Source organism: Cataglyphis hispanica, chromosome 16 (assembly GCF_021464435.1).
Source record: "Cataglyphis hispanica isolate Lineage 1 chromosome 16, ULB_Chis1_1.0, whole genome shotgun sequence".
NCBI lineage: Eukaryota > Metazoa > Arthropoda > Insecta > Hymenoptera > Formicidae > Cataglyphis > Cataglyphis hispanica.
Window position 1 is genome coordinate 1,751,303 of NC_065969.1, and position 26,545 is coordinate 1,777,847.

General features: G+C 28.3%; 4 protein-coding genes across 4 annotated transcripts in view; all 4 read left to right on the top strand.

Annotated features, from left to right (window-relative positions):
• Positions 1 to 15,168, top strand: part of LOC126855601 (acyl-CoA Delta-9 desaturase-like) — a 34,243-nt gene extending 19,075 nt beyond the window's left edge. Inside the window, exon 5 of the transcript XR_007688259.1 lies at positions 15,159 to 15,168. The gene's annotated coding sequence lies outside the window, so the exon portion shown is untranslated. The remainder of the gene's footprint in view (positions 1 to 15,158) is intronic.
• LOC126855708 (uncharacterized) lies at positions 4,028 to 6,895 on the top strand. Its single transcript, XM_050603573.1, has 4 exons — positions 4,028 to 4,316; positions 5,304 to 5,573; positions 5,642 to 6,039; positions 6,762 to 6,895. The coding sequence occupies exons 1-4, from the start codon at positions 4,159 to 4,161 to the stop codon at positions 6,893 to 6,895; spliced, it is 960 nt and encodes a 319-aa protein (XP_050459530.1). The 5' UTR covers positions 4,028 to 4,158.
• On the top strand, positions 7,606 to 13,866 carry LOC126855709 (uncharacterized). The gene is made up of 8 exons (XM_050603574.1): positions 7,606 to 7,743; positions 7,907 to 7,911; positions 10,437 to 10,569; positions 10,758 to 10,904; positions 11,591 to 11,930; positions 12,014 to 12,191; positions 12,545 to 12,831; positions 12,940 to 13,866. Exons 1-6 carry the CDS (start codon positions 7,606 to 7,608, stop codon positions 12,169 to 12,171), a joined length of 921 nt encoding a protein of 306 aa, XP_050459531.1. The 3' UTR covers positions 12,172 to 12,191; positions 12,545 to 12,831; positions 12,940 to 13,866.
• A 281-nt stretch (positions 15,169 to 15,449) lies between the features above and the next one.
• LOC126855585 (F-box only protein 21-like) lies at positions 15,450 to 24,397 on the top strand. Its single transcript, XM_050603390.1, has 8 exons — positions 15,450 to 15,779; positions 20,111 to 20,374; positions 20,459 to 20,882; positions 21,031 to 21,149; positions 21,398 to 21,539; positions 21,729 to 21,866; positions 22,812 to 23,109; positions 23,201 to 24,397. Exons 1-8 carry the CDS (start codon positions 15,622 to 15,624, stop codon positions 23,395 to 23,397), a joined length of 1,740 nt encoding a protein of 579 aa, XP_050459347.1. The 5' UTR covers positions 15,450 to 15,621; the 3' UTR covers positions 23,398 to 24,397.
• Positions 24,398 to 26,545: the final 2,148 nt, after the last annotated feature.

Below are 26,545 nucleotides of genomic sequence, written 5' to 3' on the forward strand. Positions count from 1 at the left end.
ATAATACGGAATACTGTGTATTGTGTAAAATTAAAAATATGTACAAGTTGTGTAATTCTTAACATTTTTTTTTCAATTATTTTAATAATTAATTTAATTTGAGTTCAATTAATCTTACAGCAATATGTTAAATTAGCACACGAATGTGTTAAATACTTAACAAAGCAAATTGGCATATTTTTTAATAAGAAAATAGAATTTTTAGATTATTCAGTATTTATTTTTTTAGAAGAAACAAACACGTATCTAGAAAAATGTATTCAAAAATAAATTTATTACACAATCCTTAATAGCTGTGATTCATTCCATTCTTGTCATATTCAAATTTATTTTCATATTCTCTTCATCTTCAAATTGTTCTTTACATTAATGACGGCATTATTTAAGATTCTAGCATCAAAAGGATAGGATTTGATGGAATAAATCTAAACGAGAGATGTCATCTTATCAAATTATTACATATATACGTATATTTTTTGCATCAAATATTACACATTGACATTTATACAGTCATCATCGTGCTACAAAGGTTTGACTACGTAGCTATAAATATCGTATAGGAGTGACAAACAATTATAGGATTGTTCATCATTTTTACTCGATCAACCCGTTCGATGAGCCAATCATGTTATCGCATGATAAGGACCAAACAGTTTAATGGATTATTTACGAAAATCAATCAGCAATGCAATTATAATTCGGAAAATGCACACAATTTAAATTTCTCTGTCAAAAAAAGAAGATTTAATTAATTATTATTTACATAATGTTATATTTTTTCCTCCTATAAGGATATTACATTGGGTTTTCAAGACGTTAATTAAAATACGAATAATTGAGATGTTTATATTTAAGTTTCTTTGTGAAGATTTTTGAAACGAAATAAAGCCTTTTCACAAAATAAGAAATTCTTTTAGGCACATTGAAAGATGTATTTATTAAAAAAGATAACGCGTTTTTTTCTTCTTTCATTTTAACAATACTACAATTGTTCGTTCGGATTTTTGAAGCGCTTGACGCTTTTTCTCTACTCGCTTTTTAATACTTAATTATAAATATAAGAAGAATGTCTGGAATTGAAAACTGAGCTTGTGAAAATCAATGTGTAACGTTATGCATGCATGTATGTATATGTGTATGTATATGTGTCGGGCCGATATAAAAGCGGTCGGGTGCCGAAGTAGGCCTCCAGGTAATTATAACGAAATGCCCTGCCTTTCTTTTTTTGCTTTTTTTTTTCCCTCGGCGACGACTTTACGAATTTCTTTTCTTCATTCTTTTTTTTTTCTTCTTGTCATGCAATTCGGCTTTACGGCAGCTTTACGCGGCTCGAGGGACGAGCGAGCTCATCGCCTTGAAGGGATTCTCTCCTTTTCGCTTTCTCATCTTACATTGCGGGCGCGGCAATGTGCGGTCGGCCTTCCATTCACGATGGAAAAGCCGACCCGGCCGAGGAAAAAAGACGAGAGTCACGTGTCCTTGAGACGCGATCGCGCTTATTAACTTGTCAACCCTTCCAAAATCTTGGGACGACTCGGGAAACAACCTTGCGGTTATTAAGACGCGGAGAAAGCTTCGAAACATTACCCTTCTTTTTGTCACGTCGTCGCGAGGACGTATATAATTTTTTTTTTTTTAAATAAATGCAAATAGGATACATGCATATTTATGGAAATATTAAAAAATATTATGGACAAAAACATTTTACAAAAAATATTACGTGAAAAACTTGTATATAAGTTTTATATTTACTGATAGAAATAATATATATAATTAATATATTAATATAAATTATATATTTGTATATATTTATTTATTTAAAAAAGAGATATATGTATATTGTATATTTTTATTAAAAAAAAATCTATGTATATATTATTTTTAATCTTTAATATTTACATACAATAATAATATTATAATTTGGATGGTGAATTTATTAATTAATTTAATAGCGACTTGATTTTAAAGAATTTTTATTCTATTTTCAAGAATTACCTTCTACTTGCATCAGGCCTCCTATCTTCCTCAGCATCGCGAAAGAAAAAAAAAAAGGAAAACCACGAGATAGGGAAGGTCGTAGCGGGATTCAATGTGCGCTTTCAACACGAACACGTGTAACTGTACAACGGATACGATCGGATTTAGCCGATTATCCGCAGGTAGCACGACTGCCGGTCCTACGCTGGCTTAAAGCGCGCATTCCAATACACGATGCAAACACGGCTCGGCTTTGCTCGCTGACAAACAAAGGTAATAAACAATACACCGGATGTGTGTGTGTGTGTGTTTTAACCATTACGAATGCGCCAACTCTATCACATAATGGTTCGCGTAACGATCGACCAACGCTCGAATCGGCTGTACGTATATTGGTGGCACGAAAAGAAAGGGTTTTTTCGTTTACCTGACTAAACTTTTTTTTTTTTTTAATAACGCCCTGTCCTTTAAGCCCGTGTACGAAACAAGTATGGACAAGGAACATCTGTCGACAATTTTGGAAAAAGGATATGAATGTTGGATGATTTAGTAAAGAGTATCTTCATAAATGAAGCAGAGATCTCTGAGGATGGAAGATAATAAAATGTAAGATGATGGAAAATTTTCAGGATAAATTTATGAAATGGACATTAGGTTTAAATATGTAGGTTATATTATCAGGGAAGAAACAAAAAGACAACTTTTGAGGATAGAAGCAAGCATAAAGGCAATTAAATCTTTAAAAAGTTAGAGAAAAAGAGAGATTGAGAGAGAGAGAGAGAACTTTTTCTTCTTCTTCTTCTTGTGAATGGCATCGGGCCTGACAATGAGATATATGGACAATATGTCTCATTGTCAGGCCAAGAGAGAGAAAGAGAGAGAGAGAGAGAGATTAGATAATAATAAGCTAAGGGAATATTTTGGAGGAATAGAAAAGAATAGGAAAACTAAAAACAAATAGAAAGCAGATGGAGAGATATTTTGTTGTAGGAACTGAATGTCCAGATTACACAGAGGAAATATAAAATATATATATATATATATATATATTTTTTTAATTTGTTTAATTTATATTTGTTTTGTTAAAAACATAATTTTATACGAAACATTATTTTGTTAAATAAAAATTAAAAAATTTTGTTACATTCAACCATATTGTTTGATGGAAAAGTAATTATTATTTATAAATTATTGGCTGACTTTTTAAAGCGTTATCACTGATTGGTGCCGCCATTTTGTCTTGAAATCAATCAAAAATTAGATGACATACGTGAAATTTGGTACTTCTAGGAACTCTAGAATTTAGTGAATAACGCGCGAGTAAATTAATGCAACGAAACTATTAAATTTTTATTCAACAAAATAATGTTTCGTATAAAATTATGTTTTCCTAACGAAACAAATATAAGTCAATCAAATATATATATATATATATATATATATATATATATATATATAAATATATATTAAATCTAAAGAAATCTTTTTCTCTTTGTGTAGGACATTTGAGGAAAGTCGAAACGTTAAAGCATCTAGCAACAAATTACATTGTAAAAATAAGTCATAGTAGAAACTAGAATAAAACAAGTTTTGGGAAAGAAAAGAAAGAGACTCAGCTGGATGAAAAATGTTCTAAGGACGAGAAAAGACAATAAGAGACCGGCGAAAATCTCTAAAAATACATATTGTAAAGTTTTTGTAAAATCCTCTTTCAAAGGCAAAAGGCAAAAAAAAGTCTATCTGAATAATACACGACGCTGTCGAGCGCGATTAATAATCTTTAATATTTATCTGCGATCTATTTTGAAGTGACAAGCAATTCAATAATTTAAATTTAAATAAACATAACGTTGGAATAAAGGCCAATAAATCCAAAGAATTCATCAATCAAAAGATTTTCTTCCTAAGCTTTCTTTTTTTGTTTCCATTGATCAGTCAGGTAAAAAATTTTTATCTTCCGGCTCTGATTGGTAAGTTTAAAACTTTTGTATAACTTTGACAAAGTCTATATAAGAAGCACCTAAAACCTAGCGTCCAGTCGCATCGGTAACCTCGTGAGCTAACATTCGTATATATGTATATATAAAAAAAAGAAAGTGATATAAAATAAATACTAATAATAATTTGTTGAAACATTCTTGAATTTCGAGTTTCTCTGGCTTTTATCAAATTCTTTCCATAATGACTACGATAACGTGTTTGCCTGACGAAGTGATTGCTGTCATTTTGAGTTATAATGACATTAGCATTGAAGACGTCGTGAGCTTTATTTCCACGTGTAAAAGATTTCATCGGGCTCTACTGGACAGGAAGTTTTGGGAAAGAAAATTTTATCTGAGGTATTTCTTTGTTTATAAATTTTGTAATATTAATTTTAAAACTCAAAAAAACAGATAAACGATCGTTCGAGTCGCTCTCTTTGTTCGATGATCCTTTTTTAGATAAGAAAGTCTAATGTCTCTTATGCACAAGAGGACTCAAAGTGCGATTTTTTTGAGTGAGAAGTGAGAGTAATTAATAAATAGATTTAATTTAATTAATAAACTCGAGTTTATTTATAAATTAGTGTAACAAAATATTCTTTTAATTTATATGCATTTCATTTTAATTATATATTAAGTGATTTTAATTTTATTATATATTAGATTTTAAATATATATTAGATAATAAATTGATTAAATGCCTAATGTGAATCGATTATTAAATGCCTAATGTGTATTTGTTATTTGTTTTATTAAATATTAGTTATATTACTGAAATCGTAAATCAGAACAACGCGAGAATGATTATAATATTAATTTTTGACTGGTAATTACAATTATATATATCTTATTAAGATAAAAATAAATAAATAAAAGTATATCATGTGTAAAGAGGATGAATAGAATTAAAAGTTTATCTTTTGTTGATAAAAAAAAACAGGGGAGGGAGAAGATAAAAAGGTGATACAAACATTGATTACTGAATTAATTTGTGGCTAAGAAAATTTAATTAATTTTAATGAAAAAACGATAGAACGCAGATTAAATTGATTTACTATTCGCGTTAATTCTCTTGAATTAAAATTAAAAAATAAAAGAGGGTGACTATTTTGAGAACACTCTATATTTTTGTATATACATATAATAATATCTATAAAATCGTTTATTAAATACAAAAAAAATCAATGTTTAATACAATTTCGTCAATTTGTTCGAAATTTTAATATGTATGTAATTAAAATATTTGTTCGAAAGTATATTGTTCAAAACTTATTTGTAATATTATGATGTTATTTAAATAACCGATTTTTCAGAACTCAAGAATTTTCTGTATGTTAATTTTAGGTGTTGTGCTGCGGATGAGAAATATGAGTATAAACACGAGCGAGAAAAACTTTTTCGTCAATTTGATTTTAAAGATCTAATAAAGAAGAGTCTAATGTGTATCAAAAAACTTTATTATTATATATCCGTGATATCCAACGATAATTTCATAGAAGCTAGAAAAAAAAAATTGTTTTCATTACTCCATTTTATATCCAAGAATGATCTAATTTGTTGTCTTGTTGTGGAGGAAATATTACAGAAGAAATATTTTACTTCTAATTCAATTTGGTATTTAAGAAATTATTATTAACATTATAAATTAATGTAATCATTGTAATGAAAAGATATTTTTTTAGGACGAATGGAAAAGATTTGACACATGATTATAATAGTACTATATTTATTCGATATTTAAAACTATATAGCTTAAAATACAATCTAGAAAAATATGCCAAGAAGCCAAAGAAAAAACAGCTTTTAGAAGAAGTACTAACAATTGTGGTACAATACTTTCATCCATACATATCTTACACGTTTATAGATATGTGGATAAATGATATTGTACACGAGGTATTAGAACATTTAATAATGTCCCATCATAAGCATTCTATTTTCAAGAAGACTTCTGAGGATTTTTCAATTTGGAGTGAGGACGATACCATACCTAATTACTGGAATGAAATGGAAAGCAAACAAATTATGGATACGCTTGAAAAATTTGTATTTTCTCAATTAGATGATCATTTTTATATGAGTATGTTATTAAATAAAATCAATTACTTTGACAATCCCAAACCTGATGATACTGTAAGTTATTGTACATTAAATTATATCCATCCTAGACAGCACGCAATTTATAATATATTTATAATAAATATTATTAAAATATTTATAATAATAAAATATAATATTAATATAATATATAAAATATTTATAATAAATATTCATAAATATTTCATACATATACATTAAAAAAGAATCATAAAAACTTTATTTGATATATTTAAAAAAATAGATTAAATATTTTATATATTTATAGTGAGTAAAAACAAATACTTATAGAAATATTTTGTAAATATTTCTCAATATTTTTATAAATATTTTTATTATATTTATGATAAATGTGATCTATTAAATCTAAGATTACAAAAATATTTATAAAAATATTTAATAAATATTTTAAAATATTCAAACAATTATTATAAATATTTCTTACATGTATTATTATAAATAATGTATGCTATCTAGGATAAGTATTCATACTTTGTTATGCAATGTGCACGAATATGTCTATGCTATTTTACAGAAATGTTTAGTATAATATTTTCCCAATATAATTTATATTTTTTAATTTATATTATTTATAATATTTACACATATATATTACTTATATAATTTATAATATTTATAATTTATATTTATATTTATAATATTTATAATTTATATAATTTATATTTTTTTAATATGTTTACGTAGATTTTTCACTGTTTACGGATATATTTACTATCATTCACTTATCACGCTGTTGCAAGAAGGCTCGGTATACACTGCAAAATAAAAATTCTATCTTTTTCTCTGATACACATGGTTATTTCCTGGAAATCAGATAAGTAAGCATATAGTTTTGACTTTAAAGTTATTCTCTCTAAATATGAGGGCGATTTGATACGTCCGATAATTGATAATAGTGAAAAAAAATTTAAGTCTCCATAATATTATGTATGTTTATATCTCTAACTTTCGTGTTTTAAAACTTTACGTATCATTAATATCCTCATTGTTAACAAGATGGTCCAATATTCGTATCAAACCGTCTAATTAATAAATAATTATTTAATTTGATTATGATATATATATCATTCTAGAGATTTAAAGATAAAGAGATTTAATATTAATATTTTTATAAAAGAATAAAATGCATTAATCTTGATAAAAAAAACTACGCAATTGTGTGATTGTGTATGCATTATAAGAAATATCTAATCTTCTTAACATCACTGATAAAATATCATGATAAAAAAAAAAATCATTATATCAATTTATTCTATTCATTATTCTTCAAAAACATTTAACAATTAGTTTAGTGAAAAATTGAGTTTTATTAATGACTTTTGCTAATAAGGTATATAATTTCTTTTTTATAATGCTATCCTAATATCTTTATATACGGTATGACAAAACGATTATCTACAAAATTGTCTAAAATTAAATGGGAAATTTAACCGACAAATTCCAACGATACAAGCCGAAATCAAAATATGAGCGAGGATAAACAGCGTCGCGTTCGTCCGATCGGTGCGTGCTCGCGATTGTTCTCATGATGATAAACACGTGGATTTTCGAACGTTGTGCGCCGAAGAATTCCTATTATGGAAATCATTCGATCGCGGGTCGTTTAACGGTCGTTCGATTTAGTCTGTCTTCGACGACGGTTCAAGCTGGCGGACGAAACTCGCCAGTTTGTTCGCGCAAGATTTCGTTCTCGCGGGGTCCTAGCATAAAGTTCTTCAAGATTTCCGAGACGCGGAGAAAGGACAGTCTGAAGATTTTTTCGATCGGAATACTAATGTCGTCGCTCGCTCCCATTGTGTTTTAATAAACGATTATTATTCGAACTAAAGATCACGTGAGTATTTTCAAACTTCTTTTTGCCCCGCAGCGCATCTTCGGATTTGGATCTTCTCGCTCAAATCTGAAAGTCTCTTAAAGATGATCTTGTCGGGATCGATTTCCAAATAAAAAAATGAAAAATAAAATAAATTTTACAATAAAATAAATTTAATAAGAAAATAAAAAATAAAATAAATTTTAAAATTAATTTATAGAATCAAAATTATGTAGTTTTATTGAAAAATGTAAACATTTCTTTTACAAACAAAATCTTTTACCGTCAAATTTTTTGTACTTTTTTTTAAAATGCATTTTAATTGCTCAGTTGAAACGTATGGTATGTATATACAGAATTTTTAATTATAGTTTGTTGCAAATATTTAAATGTATAATGTTTTGATATTATAATATTTTATATATTTACGTCTATATATGTTTATGTATGTTTATATGTATATGTATACAGGGTGTCCGACAATTCGCGATACACCCTTTAAGGAAAGATAGAGAGTGTTATTTTGAACAGAAAAGTCCTGTACCATTTTTTTCTATAACGCTTAATAAAAGCGTTATTACTGAGTTAAGTCTGGCCTATCATCGTCGATTTTTAGCCGCGCGCCTGGTAGTGTGCGTGAGCGCTCAGATGTTTATGACAGCTCACCGACGTGCGCCCGGCTGAAGGTCGGCGCTGATAGGCCAGACTTCACTCAGTAATAACTCTTTTATTAAGCGTTATAGAAAAAAATAGTACAGGACTTTTCTGTCCAAAATAACACTCTCTATCTTTCCTTAAAGGGTGTATCGCGAATTGTCGGACACCCTGTATATATGCAGAATATCTGACAGAAGGTGTTAACACTCGCGATGAAAATCGCGCTACGTATGTTTAATCGTTTTTAATTAATATTTCAATAATTATTGAGAAACTTGTAAGATAGTACATGACTTTTCTTTTTAATTTCATCTAATCTACTTTCACACTTCCGATGTGACGCACACACACATAGATACACACACACCACACACACACACACACACACACACACACACACACACACATCTAAAACAGGCTACCCGAATAACTCCCACAATTTTGGAGATAGGAGAAAATGTTTGAAATAAAAGTTGTATGGTATCGAGGAGGAAATCTTGTAGAGGTGAACATTTTTTTTTTAGGAGGAGATCCTTAAAAGATTTAAAGCTCATCTTCATTTTTTTTTAATGGAACTACTCTAATTTTTTTATACAAATCGATTCCTCGCAATATTTGGCACAAAAGGTTATAAAATGGAATTAAAAAGTGAATAGTTTGCGAAATATTTCGTACTTTGTTTTCATTTTTTATCTTTATTTTTTTTTTAAATGAAATGATGTATTTTACTTATTTTTCTTATACATACATTATTAGAGGATAAAGATTGAAGTGTACAAGCTGATTGAATCATTATTTACATTCCACGATCCGTATAAGCGATAACACCAGAGTATATATATATATATATATATATATATATATATATATATATATACAGGGTGAGGCATTTTAAACAGGCCATCCGAATATACCATCCTGTATATATATACATATATATATTTTTTTTATATGTATTTATATATTTATTTATACATATATATATATATTTATTTATTTATTTATTTATTTATACATATATATATTTATTATATATATATATATATATATATATATATTTATTTATTTATTTATTTATATATATATATATATATATTTATTTATTTATTTATTTATTTATTTATTCATTTATTCATTTATTCATTTATTCATTTATTCATTTATTCATTTATTCATTTATTCATTCATTTATTCATTTATTCATTTATTCATTTATTCATTTATTCATTTATTCATTTATTCATTTATTCATTTATTCATTTATTCATATTCATTTATTCATTTATTCATTTATTCATTTATTCATTTATTCATTTCATTTATTCATTTATTCATTTATTCATTTATTCATTTTCATTTATTCATTTATTTCATTTATTCATTTATTCATTTCATTCATTTATTCCATTCATTCATTCATTCATTCATTCATTCATTCATTCATTCATTCATTCATTCCATTCATTCATTCATTCATTCCATTCATTCATTCATCATTCATTCATTCATTCCATTCATTCATTCATTCATTCATTCATTCCATTCATTCCATTCATTCATTCATTCATTCATTCATTCATTCATTCATTCATTCCATTCATTCATTCATTCATTCATTCATTCATTCATTCATTCATTCATTCATTCATTCATTCATTCATTCATTCATTCATTCATTCATTCCATTCATTCATTCATTTCATTCATTCATTCATTCATTCATTCATTCATTCATTCATTCATTCATTCATTCATTCATTCATTCATTTCATTCATTCATTCATTCATTCATTCATTCATTCATTCATTCATTCATTCATTCATTCATTCATTCATTCATTCATTTATTTATTTATTTATTTATTTATTTATTTATTCATTGTTTTTAGTAATGCAGAAAATTTAGAGACAACATCGCTTTATGTGACCAATATATCTTCTGAACTCTATCCATTAAATATTAATAAATGGAATGATATAGATTGGGATGTTATCGAAAAATTTGAAACAGATCCTATAAAGGTTGGCAAATTTAATTTAATATTTATTAATTCTAACAATGGTTAAAATAAAATAACATTAACCTTTATAAAATATATGTTAAGTCAATTAGCCAATATACATTATTAAACAATAAATAAAAATAATTTTTGAGTTTTTTTTTTTCAGTTTTTTAACAAAACTTTTTTACAAATTTATTTGTTTTTCAGATAACGCTACACTTAATGTATGAGTTTATTGAATATATAAACATAAATAAACCTTCACTATTGTGTTGTAATGATATATGGAGTTTTAGAGAGTTATATGACATTACTAAGATATTAGCATATAAAAACATTAAAGATGAAATAAGGGTAATTTACACATTGTATAATTTATACTAATATTTATATAACAATATACTAAGATAGATCAAATATAAACAAGACTTTTTTAAAAATTATTTATTAAATTAATACACGAAAACTAACATGAAATTATTTTTCTATAGCATCCACTAATTTTCATCAAACATTTTTGCCATCATGTTTTCAGTTTTTTAATCTCTGCTTCATAAAAAATAGCTGGACAAATACGAAGTCAATTGCGTTATACGAAGTTTTCGCCTCATTTGGAAATTTCTTCCGTTAATAAGTTAACTAGTAATGACGCATATTAAATAATTCCGATTTACACTCTAATTTATATTTTTTTATAGTTTTTTTTAATTCTTAAAATTTTTATTAATTTATGTTGTTTTATTTTATTTTATTTAGAACAATCGTTATCAACTCAATAGGTAGTGCGATAAATCTTCGCGAAAAAGCATTAAAAATTTTCAATTCGTCAATGATGCGAAATAATTTTCAAATTCAAAAAATTCTTGTTCCTATTTGATCGACTTACGTATAGAGTTTATGTATATTAATTATATTATTTATTGTTACAATTAAAATTATTACAATAAAATTTATCAATTTAGAAGCTATTTGACTTGAAATGTGTATATATTGACAAAATATGATAAATTCTATATTATTATATTCTATATTTTTCACAGCTTACGTACAAAAATGAATTCACGCCACCGCCGAAAAAGAGGAGAAGAAACATTAAATTCTGTGTGGGCATGATAATAAAATACTTCGTAGATATTCGCGTGCCTATCGGGAAAGGAGTAATTATCGGTTGGCATTATAGATGCCGATCCACGATCTTACACAAAAATTTATTGTTGGCTTTCCCAAGTTTATGTGGAAGCAATTTATACAATATTGACCTTTGCATGCATGATTGTAAAATATCAATGTTTGAGCATACTGACAAGACACAATACTTTCAAAAACTACCCCATTATCTTTTATTAATGGATAACAACACATTGTGTTATGCAGGGCAATGTATGTGGAATCTTATAAATCATAAAGACATTGTTATCGTATTTCTTAATTGTAAATTATAAAATATATCTTTTTTATTTCAGATGCCATTTCCAAATGTGAGCCAACATTTATCGATAACGCGGAGATAGGCAGATACTTCACTAAATTCGAAGGTACACATTATGTACCAAACGCAAAATTATCAAAAGAGTATCCATATGATGCTGCTGTACTTCGCGAAATACTTGCCAACCAATAGTTTGTATTACGTCAAAAAAGGTATATTAAAAAAATAAAATAAAATAAAATAATTAAAATTTTTATAAAATTAAGATATTGAAAAATTAAAATATCAAAATTCTACATAAATATTATCTTGATATTTTTTATTAAAATTTTCTAGAAATATTCTAGTAATTACAAAAATATTATTAATACTAATATTTTAATATATGCATATTAAGTCCGTATATAAAATTTTTGTAACTAAAATATTTTTTTAATTATTAGACTTTCTCACTTTTAACTTTCTATATGTACTTAAAAATTTATTCTAGAAAATGCCATAATATATTTATTGCTGATATTTGTTGTTTAATATAATTTTTGATAATGTTCTACTTTAATTTTAGGTGTCCTCCTCCAAGAAAAAATTATAGCGTAAAAGATTATTATATTTAGCGAAAATATATATTATAGCGAAAAAGAATTTTTGGCTCAATAGATTTTCAAGAGCAAATGAAAACAGGTTTCAAGTTTCTTAAAAAATTACATTATTTTGTAGTTGCACAATAGTCTCTTTTGCTCATATAAAGATGAAAAATTTGAATGTTTATATGCATTCCATAATTGCAAACTCCACAGTTTACTATTTTGTTCTGACTGAGATTCATGGAATTCTTTCTGCAGAATCACTAGGGTAATTATTAATGAACTAAATTAATGTTTAATTGCTATTAGCATTATAAATTAACCTAATTATTACAATATATAATTATTATATAGTTAATATAGTATTTTTTTTCAGGCAAACATATCAATATATAAAAACACATATATCAAAATTGTTAAAATACAATCGAATTGTCTACAAGCTATGCCAAGAATCTTTGAATATAACGAAGAGCAACATCCAGAACAATTCAATATTATTGTCTTACAATATCTTCAGCCGCATGCGTCATATTCGATTATAAAATGGCTGCATGAAATTCTAGATGAACAATGCCGCTTTATGGGTGTATCAATTTGTAAGATAGTCTTTGTGAGTTTCTGAGAAATTTTTCTTTTGGGACAATAAGGAAAAAAAGAAAGAGGACATCTGTTTTCTTAAAGAATTAATACTTTCTAAATTATTACTTTCTAAATTAAAAGATACGCCAATTATGGGACCAACGATATTATTAGATATCCTTTTAACGTAAGAGAAAAAGAGATATTTGAGAGAAAAATTCTATAAATTATTATAATTATAATGCGCTGCGCGCGATAGATGCATAACTATGCATCTTTATATAATTTTTATAAGTACAAAAAGTGTGAGCTTTTATATAATTTTAATATATTAATTTTAATATAATTTATATAATATAATTCTTTAAACATAATTTAAGCCACAGATATCAGCATGTTTTCAAATCATTTTTTACTACTGCATATTATAGTCCAGCAAGAAGACTTGGATTATACTTGAAATTAATACCATTATATCTATATTCAGATTTAAGTTGTATAAAAACTTAAATAGTGTATAAATAATTTTAGCTTTAGAATGATTTGCGAACTCAATCTATTTGATTTTTATTTTTACATATATTGTGCATACTTTCAGTACAGACATATATACGTATATACATTTAAAGAATGTCTATCGTGTTAATGATATTTAACATTGTATATCAACTTTATATAAAATAGTATTTTTTATGTGTTTTTATTTTTTTTTTGTCTATTTAGTAGCAAATAAGTATTTTTCAAAATTATAGGTGTATATATATATATATAAGGCACCAATAAAACAAATTAATATAAAATTAATATAAGAAACTTAGAAACAAATAAGAATATCTCTGATTAAAATTTTTTAAATAAAAATATTTAAATAAAAATATTATCTGATAAAATATTTTCTCCCAATTTATATATATATATATATATATATATATATATATATATATATACATATATATATATATATATATATAAATTAACAATAATTTTAAATTCGTTCTCAGTATCCCAAACATAGTGGTTGACACAATGTCAGTTTGACATTTCGATTTTTCTCTTTCTACTTTTTAACTATAACTTCACTTGATAAGGACCAAAATCATATGGTCGAAACTTTGTGATAGAACAATCAAACAATAACTTGCCAGATTGGTCGTATAAACACTTGTCTAATAATTTTAAAATTTATAAAATTTGATATCAGAATATGCTAGCGCGATTCAACTTTATCAAGAGAATTTTGCATTTACCTTGCAATTATGGCAATGTTAAAAAAATTTTTAAGCAATATCTTAAAAAAAAAATTTCTAAATTGAATCCTACCTGCCCCTTTTCCTCCACTCCCTTTGATTCTTATTCAGATCGAAAGCGAAACTGTAGAGCCGCCCCTGTCTATTGCATTGTATTTCGATTAAAATAAGTAAATAATATTAATAAAATTGCATGGTGTATTTAAATGGGTACTCGATTTTATTCTATCAATATAGGAATCGGATCTTTTGATTTCTTCAAAAAATCTTGTTATATATCCTTAGTAACTAAATATTTTTTTTTAGCAATTAGCATCATTTTTTCATAGTTCAAAGAGAGGCCATTAAAAATTATTAATAGAGAGTTTTTTTGCCCTCTAATTTTTGGTAAGAAAACAAATTTAACAAAGGTAATCCGGTTTTATCCTACTTTCATCTAAAGAGTAAAGAAATTGTGATCAAAGATTTTAATTTTGTATAAATAAAAAATTATTCAAAAATTTTAGCTTATTTTTAAAAAGTTTAATTAAACTGCAATTTTTAAAGAAATTTTACAAATGTAAATTTTTAAAATATCTTATGCAGAATAAAGAATATAGAAAAGTCATTAGTACGAAGGTAAGAAAAATATTGTAAAAGCAAAAAGTTTAGAGAGATGAAAAAAAGATGAAAATAAAAAAAAAAACAAGAAATATAATTTAAAAATGATTATTTATTACTATTTCAAAAAACCCAATTAAAAAAAGTTTACAAAACTGTTCGAAAGCTGTTGAGGAGATGTTTTATTCAAACTTTCAAGCCGAGAAGATAAGTAGCTGATAATCGAAATGGTGAACAATTGAAATAAAATAATTTTGAAACAAATCTATAAAACCAAAATCTCAACTACTATTAGTAAGCAATTGTCTAAAAAATGTTTTTCGAAATTTTGTTCGATGTACCCTTTATCCTCACGACCTTGATACTCAGGACCAATCAGAAAAATTGTTTTCCCTTTCTACATAACCTATGGTCGGTCTAAACCGTTTGTAGCATTTGTAACTCGTAGTATGGAAGTGCGGAGCATTAGGTATAGAATCATTCGTTGCGGGTACGCCATCTAGTGATCGTAAGGGCTCTAAATAAATTTTGTGCGCTCATATATTTACACGTAAAAATATATTAACGAAATTAGCAATACAAAAGCAAATAACATCCGTTGCGAGCTCTTTCAGTAAATATTTTCCACGATGTCTACAATGATATCTTTGCCCAACGAAATAATTGCTAAGATTCTTGAAGACGATGGCATCAGCATAAAAGACGTCGTGAATTTTAGCAGCACGTGCAAAAGATTCCGGCAGACTGTACAGAATAAGCGTTTGTGGGAAACAAAATTTTATCAAAGGTACTTTCATTTATTTATTTATAAAAGATTCTTTATAGTAATTTTATTTGATCGATTTTTATCGCTCGAAACAAAACCAAAATACAAAAACAAACAGCAATAACGAAATTTAGAGCTGTTACGTAAGTAAGTTAGTTTCTTAATTTAAGCTTTTTTTTCTTGTTTTATGTTTGCATTGTAAGGAGACTGGGATAAATAAAAAAAGATATAGCAAGTGCGCTTTTCTTTCTTTATTTAACTATTAGCATTGCTTATCTATATAATTTATTTCTTATTTGGCATAAATATTAAAAAGACAGACCGCTTTATTTTTCCCTCTTTCACTTGCTTCGCTTGTTATCTATAAGAATGTGTTGTGTTCAAAAATCAATATTTTAGTAAAATATAAAATTTACTTTCTTTTCTCGTGAAACATGACAAGCTATGTGAATTAAAAGTCCATGATAAGGACAGTTTTCTTTTGCTTTCAATTCAGCATATTATAAATTTTCTGCTTTTTCTCTATTTTATTATCGTTTTATAAAGCATAAGAATTATTTTCTTTTTACTTATTGCCTTTAGTTACTGCATGTTTAAGAATACATAATTTTTATTTAAAATTTTATACATACATGTACATTTATATACATACAGAGTGTCTGATAATAATCGCCCAACCTGTAAAGTACAAATAGAGCTCATTAAGCCAGCAGAAAAGTCTTTTACCATTTTTTTCAAAAGCTTAATAAAGGAATTATTATTAAGTAAAGTCTCGACTTTTATCCGGCGGGTTGTTGAATGTGCCGTGCTGTCATTGAACGCTCATCAGGCGCGCGGCTAAAGATCAGCGATGATTGGCCAAATGCTCGGTAATAATTATTTTATTAAGCGTTATATAAAAAAATGATAAAGGACTTTCCTGCTTGGTTTAATCCGCTCTACTTGCGCATTACGGGTGGGGCGATTATTATCAGACAACTTGTATATTGCAAGTTTAAAAATAGAAAAAATTCTGACAGTATTTTCTGGTTTAGCGCTTTTCAATATGCGCATGTGTGTGTATTTTACATGACTAAATAAATTTCTTAATCACGAAATGAAGATAATTTATGCTTAACAAAGACTACTAATACACTGGTAAAAAAGTTTTCTCTACCCTTGTATTTTTAAAAATTTAAATAATTTATGCAATAGAAATGACGTGTTCTTAAATTGCAATAAGTGGAAAGAAAATAATTCTTTGATATTAAATATTTGACATTAAAATATTTGTTCAAATATTGCTTTCAAATTTATCTTGTTTTTTTTTTTACATGTTAAAATTAAATTCCTTATATTTATTTATACTTGAAAGTGACATTTAAACGACTACTTTAGTATCAAATTTGTTATCATTGGAGTTCTATGTGTTTTTTGAAGATAGAAGAAAATTACCAATTTCGACATATTATGCTTTTTCGTCAATAGCTTCTTTGTAAATGGAACATATATCTCTCTTTAAGTCTGCGCGGCATTTTCGCGAAACATTTTATGATTATCCTATATATTGTAGAGGAATATTGCTAGCCATATCTTCTCGGAAAAATAAAAAAAAATCCTTTTACTTACTTGATTTAAGGATTTGTATTTTTAAAATATTAGGAATTTCACCAAAATTGTACAGAATGTTCTTAAATATATTCAAAAACTTACAAAAAGATCCTAAGTCAACTGAGTGAGCGTTCAATCCCGAGTCACTGAAGCATTTGTAACACCATAGAGTGCATATGAAAATGAATCAAAGATACTCCAGTGTTAATTGTTGAGGTGCTTGTAGTGCTTGTAGTGCTAATAAATTTCGTGCGCTAATATTTTTATGTCTTAGCTCGCAGTCAGCTAACTTTAGTTCTTAGATACGACAGTAGGTATATTAATTAAATTGGTGTCAACAAAGTTAAATAATATTTATTGCAAGCTCTTGAATTTTTTTGGCAATGGCCGCGATAACGTGCTTCTCCGACAAAGAGATCGCTACGAATTTGGGAGCCGACAACGTCAGCTTCGAAGAGCGTCCTATATTTTACGTGCAAAAGATTCAGCAGGCAACATTGAATAACAGTTTTTGGGAGAAAAAAATTTTATTAGAGGTACTCTTATTAGTTCATAAGTTTTTCTTTATATAAATTTTATTTCATCAATTTTTGCCCCTCACTTCCCCAACAAAAGCACAAAAAGTAACAATAAAAAAATTAATTTAGAGCTATTTTATTCTGAACTTTTTAGTTTAAGATTTTGTTGCTTTACCGCAAATATATTGACAACTTGCCTTTGACATTATAATTTAATGCAATGACAAATTATACCGGAATGTTTAGTGCATTGTGAAAAGGCGGACATGAAAAAAGAAGCAGGTAGCGAGTGCGCTGTTCTTTCTCTATCTGCCTGAAGTGAGGGAATTTAGGGAAGGAGAAGAGGCATCAGGTAAACATCCTTTCTACGGCAGCGGCAGTATAGCGTGTAGGGCACTTATATCCTTTTTTCCCAACAAATTATTCTTTAGAATTACATATCTTTTCGGTCCGACATATAATTCTTAGAAAAAAAAAAAAAGACAATATCTGTGACTGACCCTTGAAATAATATGCGAGGCAGAAGTGGCTGAATTTAATCCGAGTATTTCGCATTCCGACAACTGCTCTTACTGAGCTATTCAGACTTTACACTTTAACATACAACTCCATACAACTCCAGAGCGATGTTGAAATTTCGCTCAATCGATGTAATGTCATGGAGAGACGACATATTCAGTACGTCTCTCAGATTGTTCATCGAGGATTCATTTTTTTCTCTCTTTAGCAAAGCATTAAAAAATAGGTTGACAACCAAACTGTTTTACACTCTCCCCTTCTCTCTCTTTTTCTCGCCACCTTTACTTTTATCTACCAACATTTTATTAAAATAGAAAGTTCCCTGCTAAATCATGATAACAATTATGTCAATCAAATGAAAAAGGTACCTTGCTGTTGCCTTCGACTCGTGGCTCACTGTTATCATACGTTGCAAATTTTTTTATCCTATTTTTCTTACCAAATTGTGAACATAAGAGTTCTTTTTAATTATTGCTTATTGCATAATTAGAATGGATCAGTTTTTTATATAAATTATTTATACATATGATAAAATTTATTTATGTATATATATATATATATATATATATATATATATATATATATATATATATATAATATTTTGCTTTCTCAAAAAGGAAGCTTTGTTTTTGTGTCTAAATTTTTTTTTATGCCAATGTGTTTAGAATGTCTCAAAACGACGAAAAATTATATTAAAAAGAAATGTCCTTATGTATGTACGGAATGTACAACATCTAACTTTCGCAATTTTTGAGATTGTTGAAGATACCAAATTTTTTAAAATATTCACTTGAATAGCTTATCATTAGAAGATGGTTAGGGTCGAATTAAATGAGGATCGATAAAAAGGGTTCATCTTTTATAAAAATTTTTTATAAAATTTTAAATTTTTTGAGAAATCTTTGTACACGTTCTAATTTTTAAATGTAAATTTTTGGATGTTTGTTTAAATTTTTTTTTACATAAATAGGGTATTAAAGAATGATTGGTATTGAATTTGATGAGAATCGATCAAAAGGTTCATTTTTATAAAATTTTAAATTTTTTAAAAATGTCTACACGCTCTAACTTTGACAAGTTTTGAAATTTTATCTTTAAATTTTTTGAGAAATGTTTGTACATGCTATAACTTTTGCAAACTTTCCTCTACGTCTATGAGGAAGCCAAAATTGAAAAACCCGATTGTTTTTGGAGCTTAGGCTTTGTGAGCAAAATAAAATTATAATTTTAATTTTTATCTTATTTTTAATTTTTATAAATAATTATATTTTCTAAAGCTTTTCATAAAATGGCATTATTTAAAAAAAAACATGTATAAACTTTTTCTATAATTTTAAGTATGTACAGATTGCTATTTATTATTAGTGTAATAATTAGGTTATTATCAAATTACAATTTGGTTAAAAGATTTAATAATTTCTCTACTGTAAATAAATAAATCTGTATTATTTTATTTTATTTTTTTTATTTTTTTATTTATTTTTATTATTATTATTATTATATATTATTTTTCATTTATAAATTATTTATTTTGTTCCAAACATTAATTTGTTTTAATTAATATTTATTCCAAACATTAATTTGTTTTAATTAATATTTATTCCAAATATTAATTTGTATTTAATTAAAAAAATTACCTACTCTAAAAAGAATATACCATAATATATTTATTGTTAATATTTATTGTTTAATATAATCTTTAATAATGTTCTGTCTTAATTTTAGATGTCCTTCTGCAAGAAAAAGATATAGTTTACAAGAACGGAAGAAAATTTCTTACCATTTAGATTTCCGAGAAGAAATAGAAGCGGGTATAAAATTTGTCAAAAACTTACAGTTTTATGTGATTTTGCTATCTAAAAATAACTCAATTAGTTATAATGACAAAGAAAACTTGCACTATCTTCTACAGACGATAGCAAAAAATTCTATAGTGTATTTTTTCGTTTCGGACGAGCTAAATAGAATTATATCTGCAGAATTACCATGGTAGAATTTAATGCTTAAGCTACTATATTAATATTATAAGTTAATATATTATTCTACAATTAATATGTAATTTCTTTTGTTTAGGCAACCCGGCTCCAATTTGACAAATATGTATTACATTGATCGAATTTTTTATTCATTAAAACAACATCGATTTGAATACAAGCAAAACAAATTTTTATCTGCGCCTAAAAATGAGTTACTTTTAGAACAAAGAGTTACTACTGCGGCACAATATTTTTATCCCCATATATCTTATTCGGTTATAAAAATGTGGTTAGATGAAATTGAGCGAGAAGCACTATCCCGTCTTAAACAAAAAACGTCTTCGCAGTTAACGGTTTCTGAGCCATTCATTTTTTGTACTCAACATACATGTCAAGCCTCCGATAAAATAAGAGTACAAATTGTGAATATTCTTGAAGAAATTATAATTTCTGAATTAGGAATTAAAAAATTACATAAATTATTCATAACATTAAATTTAGAAGACATTTATATAATTAATGTAAGTTATTTTAAATTTCCTTAAAACTTATAATATATGTATACTATATATATAAAATATACTTTGCATTATACATGCATAATTATTATAAATTTGTCTCTTATACATGTTTAATTTTTTAAATATAATTTATGTGCCTCTGATATAGATTTCACAACGTTTCCGAAATTTTCTATTGACTATTGTATTTTACATCGTGGCCACAAGAATGGGCATACACTGCAAGCTAATAGAATGTGATGGCTATGTTGGAATCGAATTGCCGGAGTCAGTAACTTTAATTGTACATCTTTTTCAATCTTTCTAGATTTTATTTATATAGATATATACATTTTTTTATGTGTACATATATATATATATATATATATATATATATATATATGTATATATGTAATAAATTTTAAATAAATTTTAAATAAATTTTAAAATAAATTTTAACATATGTATAAATATATGTTAACATATATACATATATGTATATATATATAAATTTGTAAATATTTTTTCTTTTTTAGTTTTACTTGCGAAAACATTTGGGGAATTCATAATTGGAATTCAGCGTGTTTTTATATAAACGAAGATATACATTCCCCGATAAACATTGTCAGAGAAATATATAAATATAAATGCATTCTATTTCCACAAAATCATGCATTGGTGAGCTACAATTTTTTATTAATTTTACCTATAGTTAATAGTCTTATAAATAATATATAATAAATAATAATATAAATCAATGATTTTTCTTTTTTTCTCTGTCAGTATATCTTACAAATATAGTTAAACTAATAAATGTTTTTTCATCTTCGTATTAGTAATTAAAATTTTATTCACATATTTTTTTAGGCAATATTGATGAAACATATGTATGAAGAAATAATAGATTACACGTGGAAATCCAATTTTTTATACATTTTTCTAGCCAAAGAATTTATATACAGTAGAAATATTACACAAGAAATATATTCTAATATTCAAAACATGGTAATTTATAACAAATATTCAAACAATTAATTGAACAAGCTCCAAAATATTAACAATTAACCCCTTAACCTACGACTTCGACTCGAACATTTCGGGCCGAAAACGTATACAAGCTCGCGCAACCTTCGTGCCATTCGCACGACTTGTTCCGTACGATGATCGGGCCAATCGTCAATATTATGGGTCATCTACTACGGGCTATGCCCGTAATATTCGCGTTTGGCCCGATCATCTACTACGGGCTATGCCCGTAATATTTACGATTGGCCCGATCACCTACTACGGGCTATGCCCGTAGTTGTAGGTTAAGGGGTTAAGAACGTATTAGAATATTAGAAGCTAATTAGAAGCTAACGCAATGTTATATGATGCAAATGACTTTATTAAAGAAATAATATAGTAGGAGCGAACAATAAGCAAACGAATGTCCTTATTAATTTTGTCTACGCAGAGTATAATCTCAAAAAGAAAAAAACGTTCTAATGAGTTTTTAATGATGTGATTGTAATGTAATTTATTACACATTTTTTAATATTGTAATATTATATATGTATAAAGAAGAGAGAGATTTATATACATATTAATTATTCATAATTTTATTTAGTTATTACAATTATTATGTGGATTAGCCAAATGTAAACCGAATTTTTTTTTAAACCTTTTATTGGATCAAAATATTTTCAAGGCGCACCCAAATCTTGTTTCCATGACACAGAAAAAAATTGCCAAAAGTCCGGTGCTAAAAGTGCTTAAATGTTAGTGGAAACTATGTAGATAAATGGCTTGGAAATATTTTGATCCAACAAAATGTTTCGGAGAAAGTTCCATTGACTTGCCCACATAATTTAGAATCATTTAAAAAGATATCAGCTAATTTTTGTTATTACATTTTTACATTTTTAATTTCTGTTATTACATTTTTACATTTTTTTTCCATACATATAGTTTCAAACTAAGAACATCTTAAAAAAAATAGAACAAAAAAGAAGAAATGAAAACATCAAATTTGCTGTTGGTATGATTGTAACACATTCAGTTCGATTATCTACTTCAACTGAAATAAGAGCTGGCGTGATAGTTGGTTGGTATCTTGGATGTAACTCTTTGGCCATCGAATCACTATGCATACCCCATATCTACTACAATTTAGATTGCTGTAGTTGTGAAAAAGCTATAGAGTATGCTTGTCATCCGCATTACGTAATTCTCAACGAAGCTAATACACTACATTATGTGCCGCAAGGTATGAATATTGGTAGCATTTTTGTGCATGTGAATATTTTTCTTCTATTATTATTTATCTGTACAACATAAATACACCTTTTTTATTTCAGATAATATATCGACATGTCCACCACAATGGATTAATAATGTAGAGATAGGACGATACTTTATTAAATTCGAAGGTACACATTACGCACCGAATGAAATCCTGGCAGAACGTTATCCAGATGATACCGCTGTAATTCTCAAAATATTTTCCAATACTGTTTCGAGATTTGAATGGTTGTCGACAAAATCCAAGCAGTAATAAAAACAAAAACAAATCTGAACGTCGCCATTTGTTCCTCTTAGATTAAATGTATTATTAACATTTAATATCAAGAGTTTTCTTATCCAAATCTGTTCTTCCAATGAAAATCTTCGAAACGCGCTACGTTCGCTTTTTACTCAAATCTAAGTGAATTTTAGTTTTTGAGCGATCTTGTGGAGGTCGTCTCTTCAACCTATTAGTTTTTTCGAGCCTAATAAAAACATGTGTGGTAAAACAAGTAAGAGTCGCAAAATAATCAATGATGTACACCATGTCTGAGTGCAACAACAACAACTTCTGTATTCTATCGAACGAAGTTCTCTATCTGGAGAACTTGAAGAAAATCGGAAGGTGTAATCTCACACCTGCTAAAGTGCCTTCAAGGATTTCATTGTTCTTTCAAGAAGATCTGGATTCAATTCTTCAATGGACACACAGACGTCGCAGAAAAATTTCAAAATCAACTCGGTCATCTTTCATCTACTTCAAGAAGGATCATTTCGACACGATTTACACAGCCCACCAAAACGTTCTAGACTACATGGCTGAGCACCTGGAGAAGTTGGAGCTGGTCGTGAGTGCAAATTAATCCTTTTCCGCTTTGAGGTTATGTAGAAGGATTTGCGTTTCTTGTACGACATCTTGCATCTATTAAATTACCTTTATTTGATGGCAATTACGATGATTGGGAACAACTTCCCGATCGATTTACTATGACATTCCATATATATAGGGTGTCCCAAAACTTCCTCTTAATGGCAGATTCCTTAAAACATTTCAAGAAAATCCTAATACAAAAATGTCGAGGCTATAATAGTTTTTAAACAAGAAACTATTATATTTTATGAATGAGAGGGCTGAGATTTCGCGCGCTTAAGCACGGCAAAAAAAACAAGTGAAAAAAGTGTTCTATAAATGGGATTTATTTTTGATATTATGATTATCGTATAAATTTATAAGAGCATTGTCATTATATGTTATTCCATTTCTCTACGCATTGCATTAATACATTCTTTTTACGAATAATGGATGCGAGAACTAAAGGCATCTCAAAAATGATTAAAAAATTTATGACATGTTTCAACTTCAGCTGTTAAAGTCTTTTTCTATTTAAAATAATTTTTGATATTTTATGAACAATTTTTCTATTTTTTTCTGGTATTCAAAATTTTCACTTCCCAAACAAATCTGTAATATTTCAGTTATTTTTTACAAGAGATCAAACTGGGAATAGAAATCAAAACAAAGATTTTAATATTTTTAAGTGTTTAATTTTTCATGTTATCTTTAACTTTTACACATAATATGTATTCAAATTTCTACCCTTTTTTACTTGACTTGGATGTTTCACCTTTCCTTAGAAAGACTCGTCTAACAGATTTCTATCTTCGATTTTATCGCCGAATAAATAAAATAAATCGTCTGGAAAGCGGGCTTTTAAAGTCATTGTTTCACGAAATCAAAATCAAATTTATCTCTGCTTAATTTTTTCAACTAATCGTACAAAATGCACAAGTGCCTGCTCGGCGTGTTTGCTCAAGATTTGCGCTCCGACACGGATCGCGGAACAAGCCTGGCGCGGCCAGGCTCGTGTTCGCCACCACGCAACGATCGACGAGCGAGCGATCGTGGCGAGAGGTCTCCGGAGGAGAGCAATTGTGTACTACTCCTCCCGTAGGCTCGATGGTTGAGGAACGATCCGGATGGCAGGAGTGAAAGGCCCACGCCCGTGCCTCGGGCTCCTTGGCAAGGGCGACTGGCCCCGCGCACAGCACGCGCTCGCGCACTCACACATATACATGCGCGAGATGCGAGGAGGCCATCCGCGAACTCGGACTTCTTCTCCCGAGCCGTTCTCTCGGGAGTCGCTCTCTCTCTCGCTCTCGCAGAATCGCTCTCTCTCTCTCTCTCTCTCTCTCTTCGCCGCGCCCGCCACGTGTGCATACGCGCACACGTGTCTATCGGGCATTCTTGCGCGCCGAGTGATTTTTTTTTTCCCTAATGATTTAATGGATTCCTTTCATTCATATAAGGCGCCGGAGTCGATGGAAAGTGAGAGAGAACGCATTGAATCCTGAAGAAATTCCCGCGGTTCAGGAAACGCTCTTCCCAGACGCAAAAGCTCCATCGCTTGACCGGAGAAATTTCATGCCGTCGGCTAGGAATTTGCAGATGACAAGCAGGACGTTTGTCAGTCGATGAAGTTTCGCAGGAACTTTTCTCCGAGTGTTTCTTTCTTTTTATCTCCTCATCGTTATTTATCACGTTATTAACGTCTAACAAAGACCGCTTCGCGTTCTCTCTCGCAACACGGGAGAGTGTATATAATAATTTCTCGATTGACTTATAACGGTAATACGCGTATACTGAATCAACAATCGAGCCTTGTTAATTTCGTATGATTATAAGAAGGTGCAAAAATTGCTGACTTGTAATAAGAATGCGAGATATGTATTTCCAATTGACTCGCGTCAATTGAACGTAAATAGATCAGACATGAGGGAGGTGGGGGTGGGGGTGGGGGTAGGGAGATGAAAGGGGGTGTTGTCGGTTCCCATAATTTCGTTGCGAAATAAATAATTGCGCTCGCACATTGATGAATCAGCCTCTGCGCTGAGGTTTCCCAACTGCAGAAGCAGAAGTCACCTGATGCTCTCTCTCTCTCTCTCTCTCTCTCTCTCTCTCTCTCTCTCTCTCTCTCCACTCAGCGTGTACTCCCGCTGAGGATCTGCACTGAAAGGCGAAGAGGACACGTTCCCAGGGCGTATACTCCCTGGGTATCGATAGCATAATGCAGTAGTCATACGTCCCGTTAGCGCTGAGGGAGAGCGAATCATATCGCTTCTAGTAGTTCGAGTTGCGTTTATCGGTCGCGAGATGACCACTTGATCGGGTTATCAAATTCATGCATCGATATTAATAACTCCGCCGCAGGAGAGTTCCCCGCTAGTTTCGCGTATATTCTCTTTATCTCGTGCTCGATCGATTTCGTAAAATATAGCACGATACACGCGCGCGCGCACGTGGCAAAGTTGTTTATAAAACACTACTAAATTGCGTAATTTAGTGAGAACGAATTTTATGAATGATGAGAAAAATCAAATTTAAAAATTGATACTAATTTACGTTATTATTGATTATTAAT